The following is a 22451-nucleotide window of genomic DNA, read 5'->3' on the forward strand; positions in this document are numbered from 1 at the left end:
GAAAGGGGTCAAGGGGTCTTTTATGCCCCTAACTATCCGACCTAATTTTAAAACACATATACGACCAATTTTTTAAAATACCGTATATGGGTCGGATTAGGACATATTGAACCATTTAAAAGGCGAACACTATCGTGCTCTAATTGGAACCGCCGAGGAATCAATGGCACGACAACAGAAGGAAAATGAAGTCGAGGTTTGAAAAGCGTTTCGGCGCAACACAGAGCTGGAGGCACAAACCTGGCAGGCAAGGGCGAGAGCGGAGGAATTCGCCGCAACAACGTTACAGTCACAACTGCAAGCTGCAGTAGGCGATGATGATGTAAATAACAGAATAATTCACACATATATGAGTTGGATTAGGGGCATAATTGAACCATTTAAGAGATGGTCGTATATGTGTTTTAAAATTAGGTCGGATAGTTAGGGCATAAGTGACCCCTTTCTCTTTTAATATAAATGTCAAGTGATAATATATAAAAATGATGTGAAAAATCTATTTGACATTTCAAAAAAGCAAAATGAGATGGATATTTCGAGTTGACCAACTAACACCCATAAAGGCATATGTAGACCAAAAGTTAAAAGGCTAGGGTATAAATGGACCAAACTTTAAACGAGGTATATCTAGACCTTTTTGAATAGTTTAGGGACATATTTGACCCTTTTTCCATGAATATAAATGTCAAGTGATAATACATAAAAATGACGTGAAAAATCCATTTGACATTTAAATAAAAGTAAAATGAGTTGGATATTTCGAGTTGACCAACTAACATCCAAAAGGGCATATATAGACCAAAAGTTAAACGGCGAGGGTATAAATGAACCAAACTTTAAACGGAGGTATATCTAAACCTTTTTACATAGTTTAGGGAATATTTGATCCTTTTACCTACATTTTATAATTCTTGGCTTGACGGGGTTCTACCCATCCGTGTGAACTGACTTTATTTTTCTTCTTTTTGAAAGATTACTATTTACTACCATGCAATTGCATCACCTTTGTTGCTTAACTAGAAAGAAAATAACTTCATATTAGAAAACTTACTTGAATTTGCTGCTTCTTGTATGAACAGATCATGAAAATCAGAGAAAACAAAGAAAATTGGAGAACCATTTTTATTGATTAAATCAAAAATCAAACTACTAAAAATTAATAAACAAAAATTAATAACAAATATCTTATTAATTTGATTATTGATATTCGATAATACATAAAATCGAAAGCTACTAACCAATAACATTTTCTTTTGCAAAAATATGTTATTTCATTCTGTTAAATTTTCTTGCAAAAACAGATTTTTGCAAAAGAAAATGCAAAAACCCTACTAAACGTAACCCTCCTACTTTGATCCTCATTCTTCACTGTGGCGTCTCATATACTGAGACGTTATTCACTTAAGCCTAAGCGATTTTCATCATATGTAATATTCCCATTCAATTTAAGCAAATCAAGGTGATAAAACTTTTTCCTATTTGTCACTAATTTTTTTTCTCAATTCTTGAATTATAATAGTATTTGTTAGTAATTGTGCTAATTTTCTTGAATGATATGGATATGTTTGATTTTCTGTCATTTTCCAAATGTCCATCATTCTTAGGTTGAATAAATATAATAAAGTCCCAATCTTTGGTGGGTTCATGAATAAGTTACTTTTATAGTAGTAAGTATGTGATAGCCATCATCCTTTTGCGAAATTGAATCATAAAGCCTTAATCTTGGGTGGGTTCATTGTTGAGTTACTTCTATTTTCATTGTTTATAGTATTTCATTTACTTAATTGTTCTAATAATTTTTCAGCTGCATTTATGGTAAGGTGGCCTGTAAAGCTTTTCCTTTTTCTAATTATGTTCTGCTGATTTTTTCAGTTGATTCCATTGTATGTAGGGCCTTAATTGAAACTGTACATGCTTCTAAGTAGATTCTTAAGCAGTTTCCTTTCCGGCCTAGTGCCTGGTCCAGCTGTTTGGTAATTTTGTATTTCTAGCAACTTGTTGGTTTCTTGAAGGAGATGGTAAATGGTCTACTATTGCTTTGTTCCATAATTGCTCCTCCTGAGGAAGACACGGTCTAGATCACTTCATGACTCAGACGTTCTGTTAAGCATACGGAATTGATGCATCAGATCACTTGTTATTACCTAAGATTTTATTTTGGTTATCATAGTGTTCCATTATGTTAGTTTATTGCGCATGCGATGTTAGCTTGGGGTTCGGTTATTTGTTTTCTACAAGAACATGATGTTTCTTTTTGTGCATTTTTTTCAGTGTGCATGTTCTTGAAAGATGTGGCGTTATCTATTCAAAATTTTCTTGATGATCTGTGAAGATATAATTCTGAAGATGTTCACTTGATATGATTTTTCCTCTCTTATGCAGATTCTGTGGGTTTGCTGATAGAGAAGTGATGGCAGAAGAAGGTGGCAGAAGTTTTGCCCGAAGGAACCAATTGTTAGACATAGAGAAACAGGTTCATAAGTGGTGGACAGAAGGTGATGTTTTCAGAGCTGAACCTAAAGAATCGCCTCCTAAAGTGGGTGAAAAGTTCTTTGGGAATTTCCCTTTCCCTTATATGAATGGATATCTACATTTGGGCCATGCCTTTTCATTGTCAAAGCTTGAATTTGCAGCTGCATATCACCGATTGAGAGGTGCTAGTGTTCTTTTGCCTTTTGCATTTCACTGCACAGGAATGCCCATAAAGGCATCTGCTGATAAGCTTTCGAGGGAGATATCGAGGTTTGGGAACCCACCCGTGTTTCCTGTTGTGAAGGAAGCGGAGAATGTTGAAACAGAAGTGAAGGTTGAGGGTGAAGGAAATCAGGGTTTGCCAGGTGGAAACTTTAAAGGAAAGAAATCAAAGGTTCTTGCAAAGACTGGGGGTGTTAAGTACCAGTGGGAGATAATGAGGAGTTATGGTCTGTCTGACGAGGAAATTGCGAGGTTTAAAGACCCATATTACTGGCTAACATACTTTCCACCACTGGCTGTAGAGGATCTGAAGGAGTTCGGCTTGGGTTGTGATTGGCGTAGAACTTTTATTACAACTGATATGAATCCGTACTTTGATTCGTTTGTACGGTGGCAAATGCGGAAGCTGAAAGCCTCGGGAAAGATTGTTAAGGATCTCAGGTACACCGTATATTCGCCCCTAGATGGTCAGCCATGTGCTGACCATGACCGTGCTTCTGGTGAAGGAGTTATCCCTCAGGAGTACACTCTTATCAAGATGGAAGTTCTCTCACCTTTTCCACCAAAGATGAGTGTTCTGGAGGGGAAAAAGGTATATCTCGCAGCAGCTACACTGAGACCAGAGACCATGTATGGGCAAACAAATGCTTGGGTTTTGTCCGAAGGAAAATATGGGGTGTTTGAGATTAATGATACTGAGGTTTTTGTGTTGACTTATAAGGCAGCTCTTAATCTAGCCTATCAAAGGTTGTCTCGGATCCCTGAGAAGCCGAGTTGTTTGCTTGAATTATCTGGTCAAGATCTTATAGGTTTGCCCCTGAGGTCTCCCTTGGCATTTAATAAGACAATATACACTCTGCCCATGTTATCTGTCCTTACTGAAAAAGGTACAGGAATTGTAACTAGTGTTCCCAGTGATTCCCCCGATGATTATATGGCCCTACATGATTTGAAGTCAAAGCCAGCTTTCAGGGCCAAATTCGGTGTGAAGGATGAGTGGGTCTTGCCGTTTGAGATAGTCCCAATTATCAACCATCCAGATTTTGGAGACAGGTCAGCTGAGAGAATTTGTATTGAAAAAAAATTAAGAGCCAGAATGAAAGAGATAAGCTTGAAGAGGCAAAGAAAACAATTTACAAGGGTGGGTTTTACGAAGGAACCATGATTGTTGGAGAATTTGCTGGTATGAAAGTCCAAGAAGCAAAAGGTCTGATCAGGAGCAACCTTTTAGAGATGAATCAAGCAGTTATATATAGTGAACCTGAGAAGAAGGTCATGTCGAGATCTGGGGATGAGTGTGTTGTGGCTTTGACTGATCAGTGGTATCTCACTTATGGAGAATCAGAATGGAGGAAAGCTGCAGAAGAGTGTTTGGCCAGTATGAATCTCTACTCTGATGAGACACGGCATGGTTTTGAACACACTCTTAGCTGGCTTAATCAATGGGCTTGCTCTCGCAATTTTGGGCTGGGAACTCGTATTCCTTGGGATGAGGAATTCTTAGTTGAGTCCTTGTCTGATTCCACAATTTATATGGCATATTACACCGTGGCACATTTCTTGCAGAAAGGGGACATGTATGGTAACGATCACTCTTCAGGACCGATGAGATCTGGGAATTCTTGTTCTGTAATGGACCTTTTCCTGAAAATTCTTCTATATCTTCTTCTCTTCTCAAGGAAATGAAGAAGGAATTTGACTACTGGTATCCCTTCGATCTCAGAGTTTCTGGGAAGGATCTTATTCAGAATCATCTTACCTTTTTCATCTATAACCACGCTGCCATGTTCCCTAAACATTACTGTCCGCGTGGTTTCAGATGCAATGGGCATATAATGCTCAACTCTGAGAAGATGTTCAAGTCTACGGGAAATTTCCGAACACTCCGGCAGGCAATTGAAGAGTTTTCAGCTGATGCCACACGCTTTGCTCTTGCAGATGCAGGTGATGGGATGGACGATGCTAACTTTGTCTTTGAAGCAGCTAATGCTGCCATCTTACGTCTCACAAAAGAAATAGCATGGATGCAGGAGGTTCTTTCTGCAGAGCCATCTTTAAGAAATGGGCCACCATGCACATATGCAGACCGCGTGTTTGCTAATGAAATTAATATTGCAGTTAGGACGGCAGAGAAGAACTACAGTGAATACATGTTTCGGGAAGCTCTGAAAACTGGTTTTTATGATCTTCAGGCTGCCAGAGATGAGTACAGGCTTTCTTGTGGTTCAGGAGGCATGAACCGGAATTTGCTATGGCGATTTATGGATGTTCAAACACGACTCATTGCTCCAATCTGTCCACACTATGCTGAATATGCCTGGAGAGAGCTTTTGAAGAAGGATGGTTATGTCATAAAAGCTGGGTGGCCTGAGGCTGATTTGCCCGATCTTACCCTTAAGAAGGCCAACAAATATTTGCAAGATACGATTATCTCGATGAGGAAGCTACTTCAGAAGCAGGTTTCTGGTTCAAAGAAAGGAAATGTAAATCTGAATAGCCAAAACAAACCTACTGTGGGCCTGATATATGTGGATGAGCAGTATGGTGGGTGGAAAAAGGAATGTTTGGGGATTCTGCAAAGGAAATTTGACACTTCAACCGGCTCCTTTGCACCTGATAAAGAAATACTCTCCGAATTGCAGAAGAGTGATATTGCACAGCAAGGCAATTTCAAACAAATACAAAAGCTCTGTATGCCTTTCTTGAGGTTCAAGAAAGACGAAGTATTGGCAGTTGGGGTTCAAGCGTTGGACTTGAGACTTCCTTTTGGAGAGATTGAAGTCCTTGAGAAGAACTCAGACTTGATCAAAAGACAGCTTGGTCTCGAGAGATTGGAGATCTTATCTATGATAGATGATGCCCTGGAGAGAGCAGGGCCTCATGCTGCAGTCGTGAGGCAGAATCCACCATCACCAGGCAATCCAACTGCAATCTTTCTCTGAAAAAAACATTTTTGCAGAACAAGTTATGAACATTTTTGTCCCAGCATCCTGCCTAATAACTTGTCCAAGTATGGTTATGTTTTTTGGTTTTAGTGTTTTAGCCAATTTTCAGATTTAAGGCCTCCCCTTTGTTCAGACCAAATTTGTGATTGCTACTTCCATTTCTTCTAATTATATTATGTAACCTTTACTTCAGTGTATCTATAACATTAATTCAGTGAAGGAGTTGATATAAAGGTATATGATATTCTGATGTTTGTTAGTATTTCTGTTCCTTGGAAACCTTTTGACAATTGTGATAAACAAAAGGCAGTGTTCCTTGCCTTCCTATTATAAATAGAGTGTTTTTCTAGCTTTTTACAAATTTTTTTAACGAATTTTTAAACTGCTATCTTTTGGATATGTACAAGGTAAAAATTTTGATCTTATGCAATATCTTATAAATCACATTAGAGAGATAATTCGCACTAAACAAGCTCGTGTGATGAGCCGCAAACAGCCCTTACTTTTGCTAGCAAGAGATTCTGAACTTGAGACCTCGAAAGATCAGCTATACATTTATTTTGGGAGGTCATGGATCTTGTTATGCGTGATAAATTATTTATTTATCCATAAATATTAATTCTATTATTGTATTTAAAAAATCTAAATCTATACCTAAAAAGAATTCTATGAAGTTTAGGTTCTAATAGGGATCAAAACTAAAAACACTGTCGGTTTGGTAAGACCACCTTTGATGAATTATTGCTTTTTCAGCTTATATGTCTTAATTTATAATCATTACTTTTGATATGATCAAATTTTCTTTTGCTTTATTCTTACTTAAAAAAATAGTATTTTTTTTAAAATTATTTGATATACCCTTCTCGAAAATGGAATACAAACTTTTCTCATTTTTATTTTGTCATTCGTTCTTCTACGTGTAAAGAAATTGTTTTATATTTATAATAATATTTTCATCATTTTTATAATGGTTTATTTGAAAAAAAAAAGTTTTTTATATTTAGTAGAAATTAGAAAATGGTGTTCGATATAATATTTGAGCTACTTTTGGTCACTTGCCTTGTATAGTGGTGGACTCGCTTTCTCTCTCTAAAAATCAAGAGAGAGAAAAAGGGCACAAGGATATAGAGGAGTCCATTAGTCTACACTTTTTCTCACCTTTGAATTCTTCTTTGTTTGCTTGCTAAGCGAAATCGAAGAAAACCCACAAAACCAGATCGGCGATCCACCGAAAAGCAAGAAATCGGTTGTAAATGGGTCAACAGAAGGCTTTGATCTATGCGTTTGTCGGTCGTGGGAATGTTATATTGGCTGAATACACAGATTTCAGTGGTAACTTCAACTCCATAGCTTATCAGTGTCTTCAGAAGCTACCTGCTTCCAATAACAAGTTCACCTATAATTGTGATGGTCATACCTTCAACTACCTTGTTGATAATGGATTCAGTCAGTTCTCTTTCCCATAAAGCTCTTGTTTTCTGTTGGTGTTTTTGTTTCTGTTTCTGGGGTTGTTTCTATTGATGTAGATATAAAAGGGATCGAAGAAATTTTGAGTTCGTGTTTTTTGTTTATGAAAATAGTGGTTTTTGGTATTAACTTCATTTAATTTGTATTCTTAATCCGGAAATATGATGATTTAACTCTAGTACTGGGATTAAAATTGATCTTAAAAATAATTCTAGTACTGTGAAATATATGTTGTTGATTGTAGAGAGAGTGAAGTTCATCCCCGTATTCGTGGTTGTATTGGGGGTTCCCGGATTTTGTGTTCTAGGAGGGATTTTTTATCGTTGCATCTGAAATTAGGGGAAATGAAAGGGATCAGTGGACTTGTAGATCAGTTCCCTCTGTGGATTAAGTTTTGTGTATCCATTTCACCGCGAACTTCAGGATTTTCTGGGAGGGGAATGATTGTTTAATTGTTTGTTCTTTGCTTTTAAGGGGCATTTCTCAGTTTTCTTTGGTGGTAAAGTGAATCAGTTCTTTTTCTATTATAATTGTTACGATTGTATGAGAGCTTTCTTTTTGTACTTCTCTGACTGGTTGATGAAGTTGGATGAGTTTACTACTTCGGTTCATTTATATTTGTTTGATAAGCAATAAGATGTACTGATTGGTTACTGCATCACTTGGTTTCGATTTGTTAAAAAAATTGTTCAATTGAGGTTATTTGGAGGGAGTGTACTAGATTCGAGAGTTGGTTAAGATTTATGATCTTCCGGGAGTTCTGCTTCATTATACTGCTCTGAGATGCAAAAGTGAACCTGAGTAATCAAATGCACCTGAATTCATCGCTTTAGGTTATATTTTGTGCTAGGATGAAAACCATGGGTGATGGGACAGCAGGGTTCAAATCGCTACAGATACATAAAATGCTAGGGGTTTCCTTTCCCTCTGTCTAAGACTTGGTGGGCACTGGGAAGAGTTCATCAGTAGTCAGTACCTATATGGTTTTGCTAACCTACTGCACGAAGGTAGCAGATTAGCAATGTCTTCATTTTTTATTTTCCTTAAATACCCTTATTTGCTTATTATATTGCATAATAGAGAGACTTTTTGATCTCTTCACAAAAATAACCCGACTGTCCAACATCATTTGGTATCTTCATTCCCTGTCACTCTGTCTTTTCTTCCCTGCCTTAATTCTCCTTCCAATTTCTCTTCACGCCACCCTCTCTGTAACACAGAGTTTTTATCGTCAACTTCAATTGATTGATTCGGCCAAATACATTTTAGACTCCATTTATTCTCCTCAAATAACATGTTTTTAATCTATAAGAAAACCAAACTCAACTAATCTTTTCTTTTCATGTGTTTTTCTGGCTTCAAAACTCTCTTTTCCTTTCCTCCACAGATCCAGAAATCACTTGCATTAGAATAATATAATAATATAAGGAGAAAGAGGTTTCTCGCCAAAAACTAAAATTTGCACAGAAGAACAATTTTGGTGGATAGAATCTTTTAAAGATTAAGGGGAAAAAAGAGTCAGCGGGGGAGGAGGAGGGGGATGAAGAGAAAGGAAGTGGAGAGAAGCAAAACGTTTCCTACATTCATGTAGTAGATTAAAAACCCAATCCCCTACCCACACACAGATGAGCATATTTTAATGGCTTCACTTTTACTGTGATCAACTTGGATGTTTTATATTTGTCCACTGGAGGAAAGATGAGACTGGTGGTCAAGATCATGTAATTTACCATTTTGATATTTTTCATTTCCATGTCGTCTTGTGTCCAACTCTCTTCTACAGCTTGTCATGCCACTGGGAACTGAAGTCCCAGTTGTGTTTTCGTTAGATGCACTTTTAACTGTTTTCAGTTACTTTTAGTGCCTTGAAGGCACCAATGTGAAGTCTGTGATCATCATTAGTCCAGCTGGTTTTTTCATAATTCTTAGCAACTGGAAAGCATTTTTTGGAAAGAGACTAGATGTATATTTAAGAGAATGTTTCACCTTCCAAAATGCAATTCCTTAGCTTCTTACTTTACTCTGATCTGATGATTTTATATTTACTCTGAAGTGAAGACCATCATACCTGAGTGTCTAACCGTGGAATTAAATAGCTATTATGAGAGGAGAATCCGAGTAATATTAGAAAATCGTTTGTTATTCTGCTCTCTTGCACTTCCAGAAATTTTCCAATGTTGCATTTAGTTGATTAGTGGACTTACCTATGCTAACTTTATAATTCTCCTTACAGCGTACTGCGTGGTTGCTGAGGAGTCTGTTGGAAGACAAATTCCAATAGCGTTTTTGGAGCGCATTAAGGATGATTTCATGTCAAAATATGGGAGTGGGAAGGCTGCGACAGCTCCTCCTAATAGCCTGAACAAGGAATTTGGGTAATTTAATATTAAAAGTTTACTTTAGTGGTATGTGAAGGCAGAGCTTTCTGTTGAGTCATCTAACTATAGCACTCTTTTAAGTGCAGCCCTAAGTTGAAGGAGCATATGCAGTATTGTGCTGAACACCCTGAGGAAATTAGCAAACTTGCCAAGGTGAAAGCACAGGTTTCAGAAGTTAAGGGTGTTATGATGGAAAACATTGAGAAGGTAAAGTGTCTCTTCATCTATCGTTTGATGGTTGATTAGTTCTTACTTCCTTATGTGATGTTGTTATTGAATCCCCATATAGTGGAGTAACTATGTGATTCATAATTGTTCTGAAGATTCCTTCTGCCAACTGTAGAAATACTTGAGCTAAATTTGTAAATTTCTTTGATCATTATGCTAACTTCCAAATGGAGGGAAACGAATATTGAGGATTCATATAGCCGAACCTAACTAGCTTGCATTAGTGTAGTTACTGATGTTTTACTCCACTCCATTCCACTGCACTACATTCTTAGCTCAATTCTTTTTGTACAGAACACTAATATTTTGTAGAGCCCAAGTTGATCAATTCATGCAGAAGGACTTCCTGCTGAAAACTTGTAATGTGGAGTTTTTGGAATATTTACTAACAAACAGGAAGTGATTTATTGGAACGGTATCTCAGGCAAGCTCCGTCAATGAAGAGTGAACTCAAATCTTCATCATTTCCTAGAATTGAAGATTGCATTATATAAACTCATTTCATAGTTACATACAATCTTACTGTTCACTGAATAATTTTTAGGTGCATTACTTCAAGACAAACTATTAGTCTGAAGGGAGTCTTCTTTTGTCAACCCGATTATATACTGTTATAATTATAATGTGATCACAAGGCTGGATCTAAGGCATCAATATATTTGGAGTCTTAATCGAATCATAAATTCCATTAAGAAATGATTATTGTGATTGCATCTAATGCTTTTCTCATTTCAAAACCTTTCCTTCATGTGTTATTATGCTTTTCGCTCTACTGGTCGACATTATGAGAGTTGATGTGGTATGTTTCTTTGTTCGAAATTCTAGGTTCTTGATCGTGGAGAGAAGATAGAGCTTCTTGTTGATAAGACAGAGAACCTTCATCACCAGGTTATCATTTTATATATATGTTTTTTTAAAACTTGCATTTAAATCCTTCTATTCAGAACAATTTGAATTAGATGGTTTCGATTTTATTTTACAGTTTGCTTTTTTGTTTTATCTTACTGTTTGGGAATGGGATTGACTCTTACTGGTGCTCAATCTTCACATGGACAACTTCTTCATAGGATATCGTTTGCATGTTAAACCTAACTTGAGGGTACTCTTAGCTAATGTTACTATGTGGTTTATACGTGAGCTACAAGTGAACAACTCAGTTCATTCTGAGTTGAGTGCCAACTTCACTTGTGTGTGTTTTGGGGGGGGGGGGGGAGGATCATATATGCCTTTTGATTCTAACTTATCCATAGGCTAAGGTGGGTTGCTCTGTCAACAAGATAATGTCGCCTTTGATTTGCTTGATTGTTGCCTACCTTATTCTTCCATTAGTCTGACTTTGTCGTAACCCTATGATGTTGAGAGACAATGGTGCTCATATCTTCCTCAACTTAAACAAAAGAAGTTATGTAAGCTTTTACTTCTTTCTTCATTTAAAAAAAAGAGAGTATAATAAACTTACCTGTTTGCTTGCCCCCTTCTGTATGTTGTAATGAGATGTGTTCTAGTGCTGTATGGATGGACTATCATTGATGGTTGGCAACGTCTAAAGATATTACATGTATCCTTGTCAAGTTGATCAGTTTGTTATAATATTAGTCGTCAACTTATATAATATTAGTTATCAACTTATCCTCCCCCCCCCCCCCCCCCCCCCCAAAAAAAAAAAAAAAGAAGATTTGTTATGATATTAATTAGCTTCAGTTTTCATTTAAGCAGCAACTTTGTTGTAGTTAACCATCATTATTGTATAGAGTTCTAGTGGTTGTTGTTTTTTCTTTTGCCCCAAAAAGAAGTCGGTGCCATCTGTACAAAGCACCAACCAATGCTAGTGGCTTCTTTGATTGTAACAGGCACAGGACTTCAGGAACACGGGAACCCAAATACGGAGGAAGATGTGGCTGCAAAACATGAAAATCAAGCTGATAGTGTTAGGTATCCTGATAGCTTTGATCCTCATCATTGTTCTCTCAGTTTGCAAGGGATTCAATTGTGGAAAGTGAGGGAGGATGTTTCTATTGTGATGCTATAGTTGTATGAAAAGCTTTGTCCTATATCAGCATTTACATTTCTGTGAGAATAGAGACGATGTATGTTCTGTATGTATTAGCCTACTTACTTTTTTTCTGTTTGTTGAAGCAGAATGGATCTGATTTTCTCTTCTTTATATTCTGGTCTAAATGTAGTAGTATGTGATGCCCCCGCCATTGAGAGGTCATTTTGTGCTGTTAGTGATTTGTTCCTTTTTTATAAAGAAAAAGACCTCCAATGCTAGAAACTCTTATCAATGAAATTCAAATTTTCATCCAGGTGGTTTTGCGTACCATTTTATATGTTGGTACCCTAAGCATTGCTGAAGAATATATTTTTGTTAATCTAAACGTGTACACAATTGATTTTTGTCAACCTTCCTCTTTTATTTGGGTTTAAGATTAACAAAAAAAGCGAGTTCACACAAAAGACAATAACTTCCATTGTTTTTTTATCTATAAAGATTTTAGTAGGATATAAGTATATTACTGTTCACTGAAGAACATTGTCATTTTTAATTTCCCTGCAACTCCGAGGCATAGGCTTAAAAACCTTGTAGTTGGAGTTAGAGGGTGTCTCTTGATACATATGTGTCAACATTTATCCTTTCGTACCAAATAAACTTTTTATGTGTTCTCGAAAAAATATCTCACTTTCTTTTTTTTTTTTGAAATATATAAGTTCCTTACTTCTTTTCAATTCTTTACCAAAAGATGATATATTTATTCAATATTTTTTCAAAAAAAATATTCTACATATTTTATATATAAAACAGACAAAAAGATCAACATTTCCTTTTAATTAAGAATCACATAATTTTATATCCCTTCATTAATCCTTTTTTAAGTAACACAAATCGAATACGTAATATGTAGGTCAAACACATTAAAGAGTATTTAAGCCAGTATTTAATAATTCGAGCTATCCGGACCGATATTTAATGTATATGAGCTACATATTATGTATTTGAGCTAGTTTTAAACATATCCGAGCTATATATTAATGTGTCTAAAGACAATATTTAATGTATAAAAAACTATATATCAAATATTAATGTATCCAAGATTTCAATTATTGTGTCCAGGTATTTTGATTTTTAAGGAATTTATGTAATTAAAAAACTTATTAGGGATGGATTGTGATTTCATAGAGTATTAAAACTAGAGCAACTTTCATACATAGCAAACATAAAATTCATGTTTGTATGCTAAAGCAAAGTTTGCATAGTTGCACTTCATAGAAAACATATAAATGTATAATTCGCTAATGCATATACAATTCAAGCGAATTGTATAAAACGAGAAAGAGAAAGAGACTTGGATAGAAAATTGTATAAATGAAGTGTATATATAAACGAATTGTATAATTATAAGTGTATAGAACGATTATATACAATTTGAATTTGTATAAAACAAGAAAGAGAGAAAGGCAAAAGAAACTGGGCAGAGGAGTATTTTTATTGTATAATTATAAGTGTATAGGATGAAAATATATATATTTGCATGTGTATATACAATTTTTTCTCGATTTATACAAACAGAAATGCAATTTATACATTTCGCTTTTGTTTGTATAAGCGAGAGAGGCGAGAGTGGCTAGCGAGATTAGGGAGAGTGGCGAGCGAGATCTGGGAGAGGGATAGAGATGAACAACAATATATGTATTTATACAGTTTTCTCTGTTTTATACAAATAGAAACAAATTTTATACAGTTGTGTTAGTATAAAAGTAAGAGGAAGCGAGAGAGGATAGTGACAAATAGTTTGCTATGAAACATAATTAAATAATGATGGTTATAACAATTAATTTAATTTATTAATTTGCCATTATATATAATTTTCCCTCGAAATTATGAGATTTATGCTAAAATTAATGGGCTGCCGTGATTGGGTCCGCTGACCCGTTTTCCTGCCCTCGGTTCATCGAGCTCTGGCGGTGCCGTGTTCGCTTAATCCCAGTTTGAAAAGGAAAAGGAACGAGCGGGACACGAATTATAAGAGGGAAAGGATGAAGCTGATTCACTGGACCTTCTTCTTCAACTTTTAACAATTATGGCCACTTCTGATTCTCAGCGTCGCCGCGTTTTTGGTCAGCCTTATTTTCTGTATCTCTCACTTTTATGAAATTCTGTTTGGATTATTGTAATTATACAAACTGTGTTGCTTAATTAGTTGAAAAGATTGGAACTTTAACCAATTGGACAAACTAGGTTGCTTTTGTGTGTATATTAGTACTGATAGTAGGATATTAACCTAATTTGAATTTATTTGTGGGCGATGTAGTTGGGAATATACCCTATGATGCTACTGAGGAGCAACTAATGCAAATCTGTGAGGAAGTTGGACCAGTTGTTTCCTTCAGGTTTAATTTATTTTCTTTGCCTTTTCCCTTAATTGACTCAGGGACTGATTTATCTTTGTTTTATTTAGTTAAAGCAGCTGATTTTATTATCTGTAGGAGGATATAAAAGACTGTCCTTTTGCAAGTTTCCAAGTGCACTAACATTATAGTATCTGTAAGAAAGTTGTGAAGATGATTAAACAAATACTCTTTGAACCTTTTGATCATCCCAAATTCGGTGTTTTTTGTAATGCTGATTTTCTGGTCATGCATCCCTGTAAATGTTAGTTTGCTGATTGAGGATCTGAGGTGAATGCCATTATTACCCGTGGGCAGCACAAACGGTTTGACTACGTCAGGCGTGGCATGCCATCATCGATCGTGGTTGTCGCATTCATACTAATTTAATATATCTTCTCGATTTACCCATCGCGTTGTCATAGTCTTTCATTTTTATCTCAATACGGCACGAAGCATATTACCTTTCTAGTTTTACATTTATATTATTCTATATAAATAAAATATAATAATATTTTTTAATTAATGGACAAAGTGAACTCTACAGCTAGAATACCTAATATCATTTATATCTTATTGTGTAAAAATGAATGCTTGTCCACTTCCAAAAAATAAATAAAAATGAATGCTTGGAGTTTTTATCGCAGCTGGTCGGAAACTTTTCACCAGCAAGGATTTTAAAATTCTGTTTAGAGGGCATCTTGTGGAGGATGACCGACTCAAGGAGACTCTTTTTCATCTTATAGGAGCTGATTTCTTCCTCCTTCTCCTTTTCTTACTAGGATGAGTCTACCTAGCATTTCTCATCTTTCGATTCACCTTATTTTCCTCCTCAGATTAGTGATTGATAAAGAAACTGGAAAACCAAAAGGTTATGGATTCTGCGAATACAAGGATGAAGAGACTGCATTAAGTGCTCGCCGCAACCTTAAGGGATACGAGATAAATGGTCGGCAGCTAAGAGTTGATTTTGCTGAAAATGATAAAAATTCTGACAGAAATCGTGAACAGGTAAGACATTTAAATGTCCTTGGACGATTTTTTTATATTACTCCTTACCAAAAACTACTGTACAGTGTGTTTATTTCTATACCTTTTCTTAATTTATTGTCCCTGGAGTGAACACCCATTTTCCTACTTGTTTGAGCTGCTTGTCTCAACCAAAATATCCATATATATCAAAGTTATGGGATTATATGGTTCTCAACAACTAGCGTCTGGCTATTTCAAAACCATGACAGTGTTAGTGGAGTTGTGAAGATGCTTAAATTTCATATAAGGTGGTGTTAGCATCTCATTAGGTTCTGTGGGAGATGAAGGCAGTGTTGGCATCTCACTAGGTTCTGTGAGTGATGAACTTATTCTTTTTTTTTAGATATCCAGCATTAATGTGACTGGCTTCTATCCTGGTTAATGACAAAATTGGTATCTGGTGCTTTAACCATTTTAGCTACCTGCAATTTGCTCACTTATTCTACTTTTGCCTCTACAGTGTTTCAGTGTTGTGAATGGCGCTCGCCATAGCGCCTTTGGCGAATGGCGAGGCGAGTCTGTGTCGCCATTATCCACTGAGGCGAGGCGACCTCAAATAGGCGAGCCGAGGCGACGTAAATGGCGTCGCCATTTTGATTTTTTTTTTTAAAAAAAGTTTAACTTAATAATGTTAGCTTTTTTTATCTATTTTCAAACTTTCATCAGACTTTCGTGTATTCCTCTTCTTCTCTTCCTCGAGTCGCTGCTGCTTCTTCTCTTCCTCAGTCGCTGCTCTCTTCTTCTCTTCCTCAATCGCTGCTTTCTTCTTCGTCTCTTTCCCTCGAGTTGCTGCTCCATTCGTCTCTTTCTCTTTCACTCTTCACTGCTCCCTGCCTCCACTACTCTCTTTTTTCCTCTGTTTTCTTCGCTCTCTGTTTTGTCCCGGATTACTGTAAAATGCTTTCTGCTTTCGCTGTGTTGTGACTGCTGTCCCTTATTTTTTTGAAGAAAAAAATTAATTCTTCTATAGTAATTATTATAGTATTTGTAATATATGTAATTGCTATTGAAATTTTGAATATTATATGTGCAATTAAATGTTTTTAATTTTTGGTATTAATTGGCGCCTCGATTCAAAAAGGCCAGCGCCTCGCCGCTCGCCTCGCCGCGTGGCGAGGCAGGCCCTTGTCGCCTTTTTGTCGCCTCTCACCGTCCAAAACACTGCAGTGTTTAACCTATCTGACTTGCATATGTCAATTTCTTTTTAGTCATTCGTAGATTTTTTGGATCACATCTTACTCTTAACTTTTTGTTTGATGTCCTATCTTGATCTGGACATCTAAACTAGTCATTAGCGCATAAAATTTGTTGAAGTAAAGTTTTCATTATGCAAAGTTTCAGATATATAGTTTGTTCAGTTGGAAGAATCTATGATGCCCCTCAATCTTGAACTAATTGTCGTACTTTATATTTTGAATTAAAATTAGTACTTCTTTGATGAAGTAAGATAATTGCATTGACAGAGTCACCAGAAGATTTAAATTACTAAAGTATGATGCGACTACTATATTGAATCAGGGAGTCGATGATGTCCAAAACTAACTTGGATCATTTAATTCCTCATGTTTTTATGTTTGTTTTTTTCAAAACTGGTATCTACTTCCCAATGATTTCACCAACAAAAAGGGTTTGGAATGTGTTTAGCATGTTATCGTTGGAATGGTCAGTGAATTTTCTTCAAAACATCACCCACTGGTTCTTACCACTAGACCAATGCCCTAGGCATTATCCAAGACATTATTGATCAGTGGTAATCTTCCTCCAGGGATAAGTACTCCTTTTCCACATATCCAACTTCCTCCCTATTCTTCTATTGCTCCTTGCCACACGCACAGACGCTCTATGATTTGCCTCCAAATGTAGACCCCCCAGTGTTGTAAAAGGCGATCGCCTCGTCGCCAATGCAGAGAGGCGAGGCGAACCCTTCATCTCCTTTTAGATTTGTGGCGAGGCGATCTTCAAAAGTCGACATCATGATGACAAAATGCGAGAGGCAAGAGGCGAGAAAGGCAAGAAAGGTGTCACCTTTTGTATTTTTAAAGAAAAGGTGAAATTTTAGGGTTTTCAACTACACTCCTCCGGCAATTAGCCAGACTTTTCCGGCGACTCCAAAGTGTAACCGATACATATTTCTTCTTTTCTTTTTCAGATTTCTTCTTCCTCTGTTTCTTTTTCCTTCTTCTTCTTCTTCTTCAGACTTAGAATCACTTCTACCTTTGTTTTGACTTCTTATATGTTTTTTTTCTCATTCAAGTTCTAGACTACTAGTATGTACTGTCTATTTTCAGTTTTGGAATTGAGATATTTGCTAATATGTTATTGCTATTGAGATTTTGATTATTTACACTTGCAATTAAGTATTTTAATTTTTTGGTATTAAATGGTGCCGCACTTTAAAAAGGTGAGGGGCGAGCCTTGTGGTGAGGCAGACCCTTGTCGCCTTTTATCGCCTTTCGCCGTCCAAAATACTGGTAGACCCAAGTAAGCAGCAGGAAATTGTCCTGTTTTTCACCCCAAAATCATATTTAACTACTGAATTTCCCCCACCATTCATTGGATAAAGAAGGCTCTTGCTCATGTTAATGTGTAAACCTGAGGAGGCCAGCGATATACTTCCTTGACTGAAATGAGGAATTATTTGCTACAATATCATTTTTCTTGCTATAAACAAGGTGCAGTTTCACCAACTTCACAGTTAGCTTCATCTACATTGTTAAATCCACTTTCATTTAAATACATCAGAACTCCAACTGTTACCTAAAAGTTGTGCCCGGTCAGAAGACTGTTTACTAAATTAGGATGCAAGTAGGACTTTTTAATATTCAAACCCCTCTTGAAGAGAAGAGCAGAAGCATAAATGTTGTGAGAGAACTTCATCTGTTACGTAGTACCATTATTTTTCTGGACGTAAATTTTTCCATCTCTAACTTTAATAACATCTCAATTGACCATATTTTTCTTTTTGGCAGGGTCGCGGCGGACCTGGTATGACTGTGAATGTTGGTGGTATGTTTCAATTTCCCTTCTGCTTTTTCACCCTTTCTTTTTCAATAAACAAAATGGGGGGAGGGGGGGGGGGTCATATCATCAATTGTTTTTTGTTCTCTTTGAAATTAGAATCTAACGTTTTATGTGGTAATGTCTATCAGATCCTCAAAAACACATTGGGGGACCAGTTTTTACTGTGGATTCTGCACTTCAGCAGCCATTAGGCATGTCAGTAGCTATGACTGCTGCAGCCGTTATGGCAGGAACTCTTGGAGCTGCTCAGAGTGGCTGCTCATTCAATCAGTCTGGGATAGATCCTTTAACACTACATATGTCCAAATTGTCTAGGAGCCAACTGAATGATGTTATGTCTGAGTTCAAGGTCAGGATGTTGATTGCATACCACTCCAACTCATGATATTTCTAGTTCTGCTTGAATATTGCTGCAAATTTATAAAATAGCAACAAACATGGACAACATACCCAGTGTAATCCCACAAGTATGCAAGCCTTGTGGATAATTGCTTGACATGATTATTGTAATTTTGATGACAGGCAATGTGTACACAAAACAAGGAACAGACACGCCAACTGCTGCTAGCAATTCCAAATTTGTCAAAAGCTCTTTTTCTGGTATTAACCTATGTTAGATGCTCAACATATTGCAAGTTTATGCTGTTGTTTAGCATTTTTAGTATTGCTGACTTCAAAACAATTATCCGTTCTTCATTGCAAATTGCATAGCCGCTGTTCTTTTCTGGAGTGCTGAGCATGCTTTAGTGCAACATGAAGGGGATCATATTACTTGTTCTCAGCATCAGAATATCACTATTCTTTCTTTTTACATTGCATGATATTGAAACCACACAGTTACTAGTTTGTATTTGTTTGCCAATGCAGGCACAACTAATACTGGGAATGGTAACCCAACCAATGGTTCGTTCACTGGTTCCTTTGTTTTAATACCTCTCTCTCTCGTATATATTTATATAGATAAGCTGTCAAAGTGTATCTTTTCAAAATTCCTATAGCTTTCCTTTCCTTTATTGTTCTTTTGACTTTGATTCCTATTGTTTGGTATCATAATCACATTAAGGAGCACCTATTCTTGATTTTATTTGGAAATCAGCACACACATATATTGTCTTCATTTTATTATGGGCATTGTACTGCTGCTGCTGTTTTAGTTGTTTTTTGAGGATCAGTTTGACAAAGAGCAGCACCTGATAATCTTTGAAATTTGCAGTTGCAGACGCCAAACATTCAGCAATCTGCTGCACCTAAGCTGCAGCCATTGGTTCTAGATAGTCAACAAAGTCAACAACTGGCAACTCAGTCTCTTCTTGGGTTACCCCCACTTCCCCCTAGTTTGCTCCCCCAGGCACAGCCTCAGACTCAACTAGCACTATCGCAAAACCAAGTTTTGCAAAGTCAGCCTAACCCTTCTAGAAATCCTTCCGTCAATGCAACCCAAGTCAATGTGTCAATTAATCCGCCAGTTCAGGTGGGAACTTCTGTTGCTGTAAAGCAGCAAATGCAGCCTTTTTTCTTACAACAAGCTGGGCCAGTTGCTTCCATGAATTTTACATATAATAGTCAGCTGGGGACAGAAAAGACAAGCTATCCTCCTCCTCCTTCATCAATGCGTACCCCGTCATTGGAACAAGGTTCTCAGGTGTATATCTTTATTTACTGTTAGTCTACAACTGCAAATGAACGAACGCAGCTGGCAAAATATAAAATCTACGGGAACAATAATTTGAAAATAAGTTAATAAGGACAATATAACTTACTTTGGATGATTGTCATGCTTGAATGGTTAAGTAATTTTCCAAAGAACAAATTTTCTGTAGAAAGGAAGCGAGCTTAGGATTCACTTAATAGATTTAGGATGAAACGAGAAGATGAATAGAATCTTATGCAAAAGGTTGCTTTATAGCTTGCTCTGCTCCTTGCCGCTTGCTCTGCTCCTTGCCCCTTTCCTACTCATGGAAATTTTACTTGATATGTATCCCGAACGCAATAAAATAGGAAGTCCGTAGGATAGTAGCTATATGGAACTGTATGTATCTTTCTGCAAGAGACTTACCTTTAGTGATGTGATAGTTTGTTTCTTCCAAAGGGACATCAATGTGAACTTGTATAATTTTGTTTTTTTATTAACAGGGAAATCCTTCAGTAGTTTCTGGTGTCTTGGATAATACGAATAAAGACTCTCGACGACCCCAGGCTCCTAATAATTCATCTTTGATTGCCATACCAGCTTACCCTTCAGGTTTGCCTGAGGTGAAGAGAGGGGCAGCATATAATCTAGATCCTCTGAGTCGTCCATCGAAAACGACAAGGCTAAATGATGGAATAAGTTATGCCTTACCTGATGCAAGTGTATCTACGCCCCAGTCAGGATGCTCGACTCAAGTTTTAGCTGCAGCAGAAATGTCAAACCCTGATAAACAAGCTACTCAGGTAATTTTAGAGTGTTGAGGTTTCTTTGTAATCCATTGAAGGAACTTAAGATTAGATCAATTGCAAATGATAAGTGAATTAAGATGTTTCTACTTCCATTTGTTTTATTGCTTGATATATTGATTTGGAAGTATGCATAACTAATACATCCGATGCATACAATCTTCGATGTGAATATGTTAAATGCCCCTTGTTGTGTTGATTTGATACTTTATTTAGAATCACATGGGATGTAACTGTAATATGGTAGATTATTTATATTAAGAAATATTCTTCTTTTTTAACAGGTACAGCTTCCCTCGGACGTTGAATCTGCCTTGCTGCAACAAGTTCTGGGTCTCACTCCTGAACAGTTAAGTGCACTGCCACCAGATCAACAGCAGCAGGTCATTCAGCTCCAACAGATGCTCCGGCAGCCAACATAGCCAAACTTTAATACGTGACGAAGGACCTCAGGTACTTGCCCCACCGAAATATTTCTGCAGAAGGGCATGTTGTTTTTTGGATCATTTACCATATTGTAAAGTGATGTATTTCCAAAGGATTGTAAAAATGCACTTGGGTGTATTACATTCATGTAATGACTGTAAGCAGGCTGTTTTTACAAGCTAAGTTGTACTCTAGCATTAAATATTTATTCCTATTATTACTCTGAAGCTACTTGATGTCACCCTCGTTAATAGGGATGGCAATTGGGGCAGGATGAGGCTTGTCAAAGCATTTTCAAAAATTAAACGGGAAGCACTCGAAGCAGGATGGGGCGGGTCGAACCTTTCTTATATAGGGATTTCAATTGGGGCAGAATGGGGCGGGTCAAACCTTTTATTTTCAAAAAAAAATCAAACAGGACAGGCAGGTGATAGGGTGGGTCAAAGCTTTTCAAAATAGTTTAAAGGGGAAATTGTATGAAGTAATGGAGTATCAATTCAAATTAAATGTTATTATCATAGTTTCATTTAATTCTAATATATGGCAAACACTTTATCATTCTTCACTCTTCATAGAAATTTCGCTCGCCTCTCTCACTTTATACAAACATAAATGTATAAATTTGTGTTTGTGTTTGTATAAATTAAAAAAAACTATATATACAAATACAAATATATATCGCTTTGTTCTATACACTTACAATTATACAACACAAATTTTTCCTTACCAGTTCTCTTTTGTTTTTATCTCTTTCTCGCTTTATACAATGTATAATTTGTGTTTTTATAAAGCGGGAGAAAGATTTAATATACAAATACACCGTTTTAACTCGATTCAACTGTATACGAATTCAAATTTTATGCAGATACACAAACACAAAGAACATATACATATACAAACTCAATTTTCATAAACAAATACACGCAATTTATACAAATCGTTGTGATTTATACAAATTAGATGCCTGCGATTTTATACAAATCATAGATGTTTGTAATTTTTATACAGATTTGATGCTCCATCGCAAACTAAGTTTGCTATAGAGCGCAAATAGCAAATTGTAGCTACAGAGTGCTATCATGATTTTTATGTTTGCTAAACCTAAAATTTATTCTATGTAAACTGAAACTAAATAAAACACGGCTAAACAAAGTTAAATAGAGTAGGGCAAGGCTACATTTAAACAAGAAAGATAAACAGGGCAGAACAAAGCAAAACTTTACCAGGGAGAAACTTGAGAAGATTGAAGATTGCCCTACCAGCAAGAAAGAGGGAAAAAAAGTGTTGTCATCTAACTAGACCAGTTTCTGGAGACTTTGGAAATTAAGACCAGCTCAAAGAATTACTCTCGCTATTTAGCCCTTTGTTCCGCCAACAAAGAAGTTATCCTTGACGATTTTTCATTCCTTCCCTGTCGAGTTGCTTCTCTTCGACATTA

General features: G+C 36.5%; 3 protein-coding genes across 3 annotated transcripts; all 3 read left to right on the top strand.

Annotated features, from left to right (window-relative positions):
* The first annotated feature begins 1319 nt into the window (after positions 1–1319).
* On the top strand, positions 1320–5872 carry LOC101251146 (leucine--tRNA ligase, cytoplasmic-like). The gene is given in 4 exon segments (XM_019212240.3): positions 1320–1459; positions 2383–3770; positions 3773–4276; positions 4279–5872. Coding segments are annotated over 3 exon segments (3222 nt in total). The 5' UTR covers positions 1320–1459; positions 2383–2410; the 3' UTR covers positions 5637–5872.
* An 824-nt stretch (positions 5873–6696) lies between these two features.
* Positions 6697–11871, top strand: LOC101252950 (vesicle-associated membrane protein). Its single transcript, NM_001348449.1, has 5 exons — positions 6697–7085; positions 9340–9481; positions 9571–9691; positions 10538–10600; positions 11563–11871. Exons 1-5 carry the CDS (start codon positions 6893–6895, stop codon positions 11710–11712), a joined length of 669 nt encoding a protein of 222 aa, NP_001335378.1. The 5' UTR covers positions 6697–6892; the 3' UTR covers positions 11713–11871.
* A 1720-nt stretch (positions 11872–13591) lies between these two features.
* LOC101252047 (cleavage stimulating factor 64) lies at positions 13592–21191 on the top strand. The gene is made up of 10 exons (XM_004233172.5): positions 13592–13828; positions 14023–14101; positions 14935–15109; positions 18100–18136; positions 18280–18500; positions 18674–18751; positions 19019–19054; positions 19365–19793; positions 20285–20584; positions 20872–21191. Exons 1-10 carry the CDS (start codon positions 13792–13794, stop codon positions 21007–21009), a joined length of 1530 nt encoding a protein of 509 aa, XP_004233220.1. The 5' UTR covers positions 13592–13791; the 3' UTR covers positions 21010–21191.
* Positions 21192–22451: the final 1260 nt, after the last annotated feature.

This window comes from Solanum lycopersicum, chromosome 2 (assembly GCF_036512215.1).
Source record: "Solanum lycopersicum chromosome 2, SLM_r2.1".
Lineage (NCBI taxonomy): Eukaryota > Viridiplantae > Streptophyta > Magnoliopsida > Solanales > Solanaceae > Solanum > Solanum lycopersicum.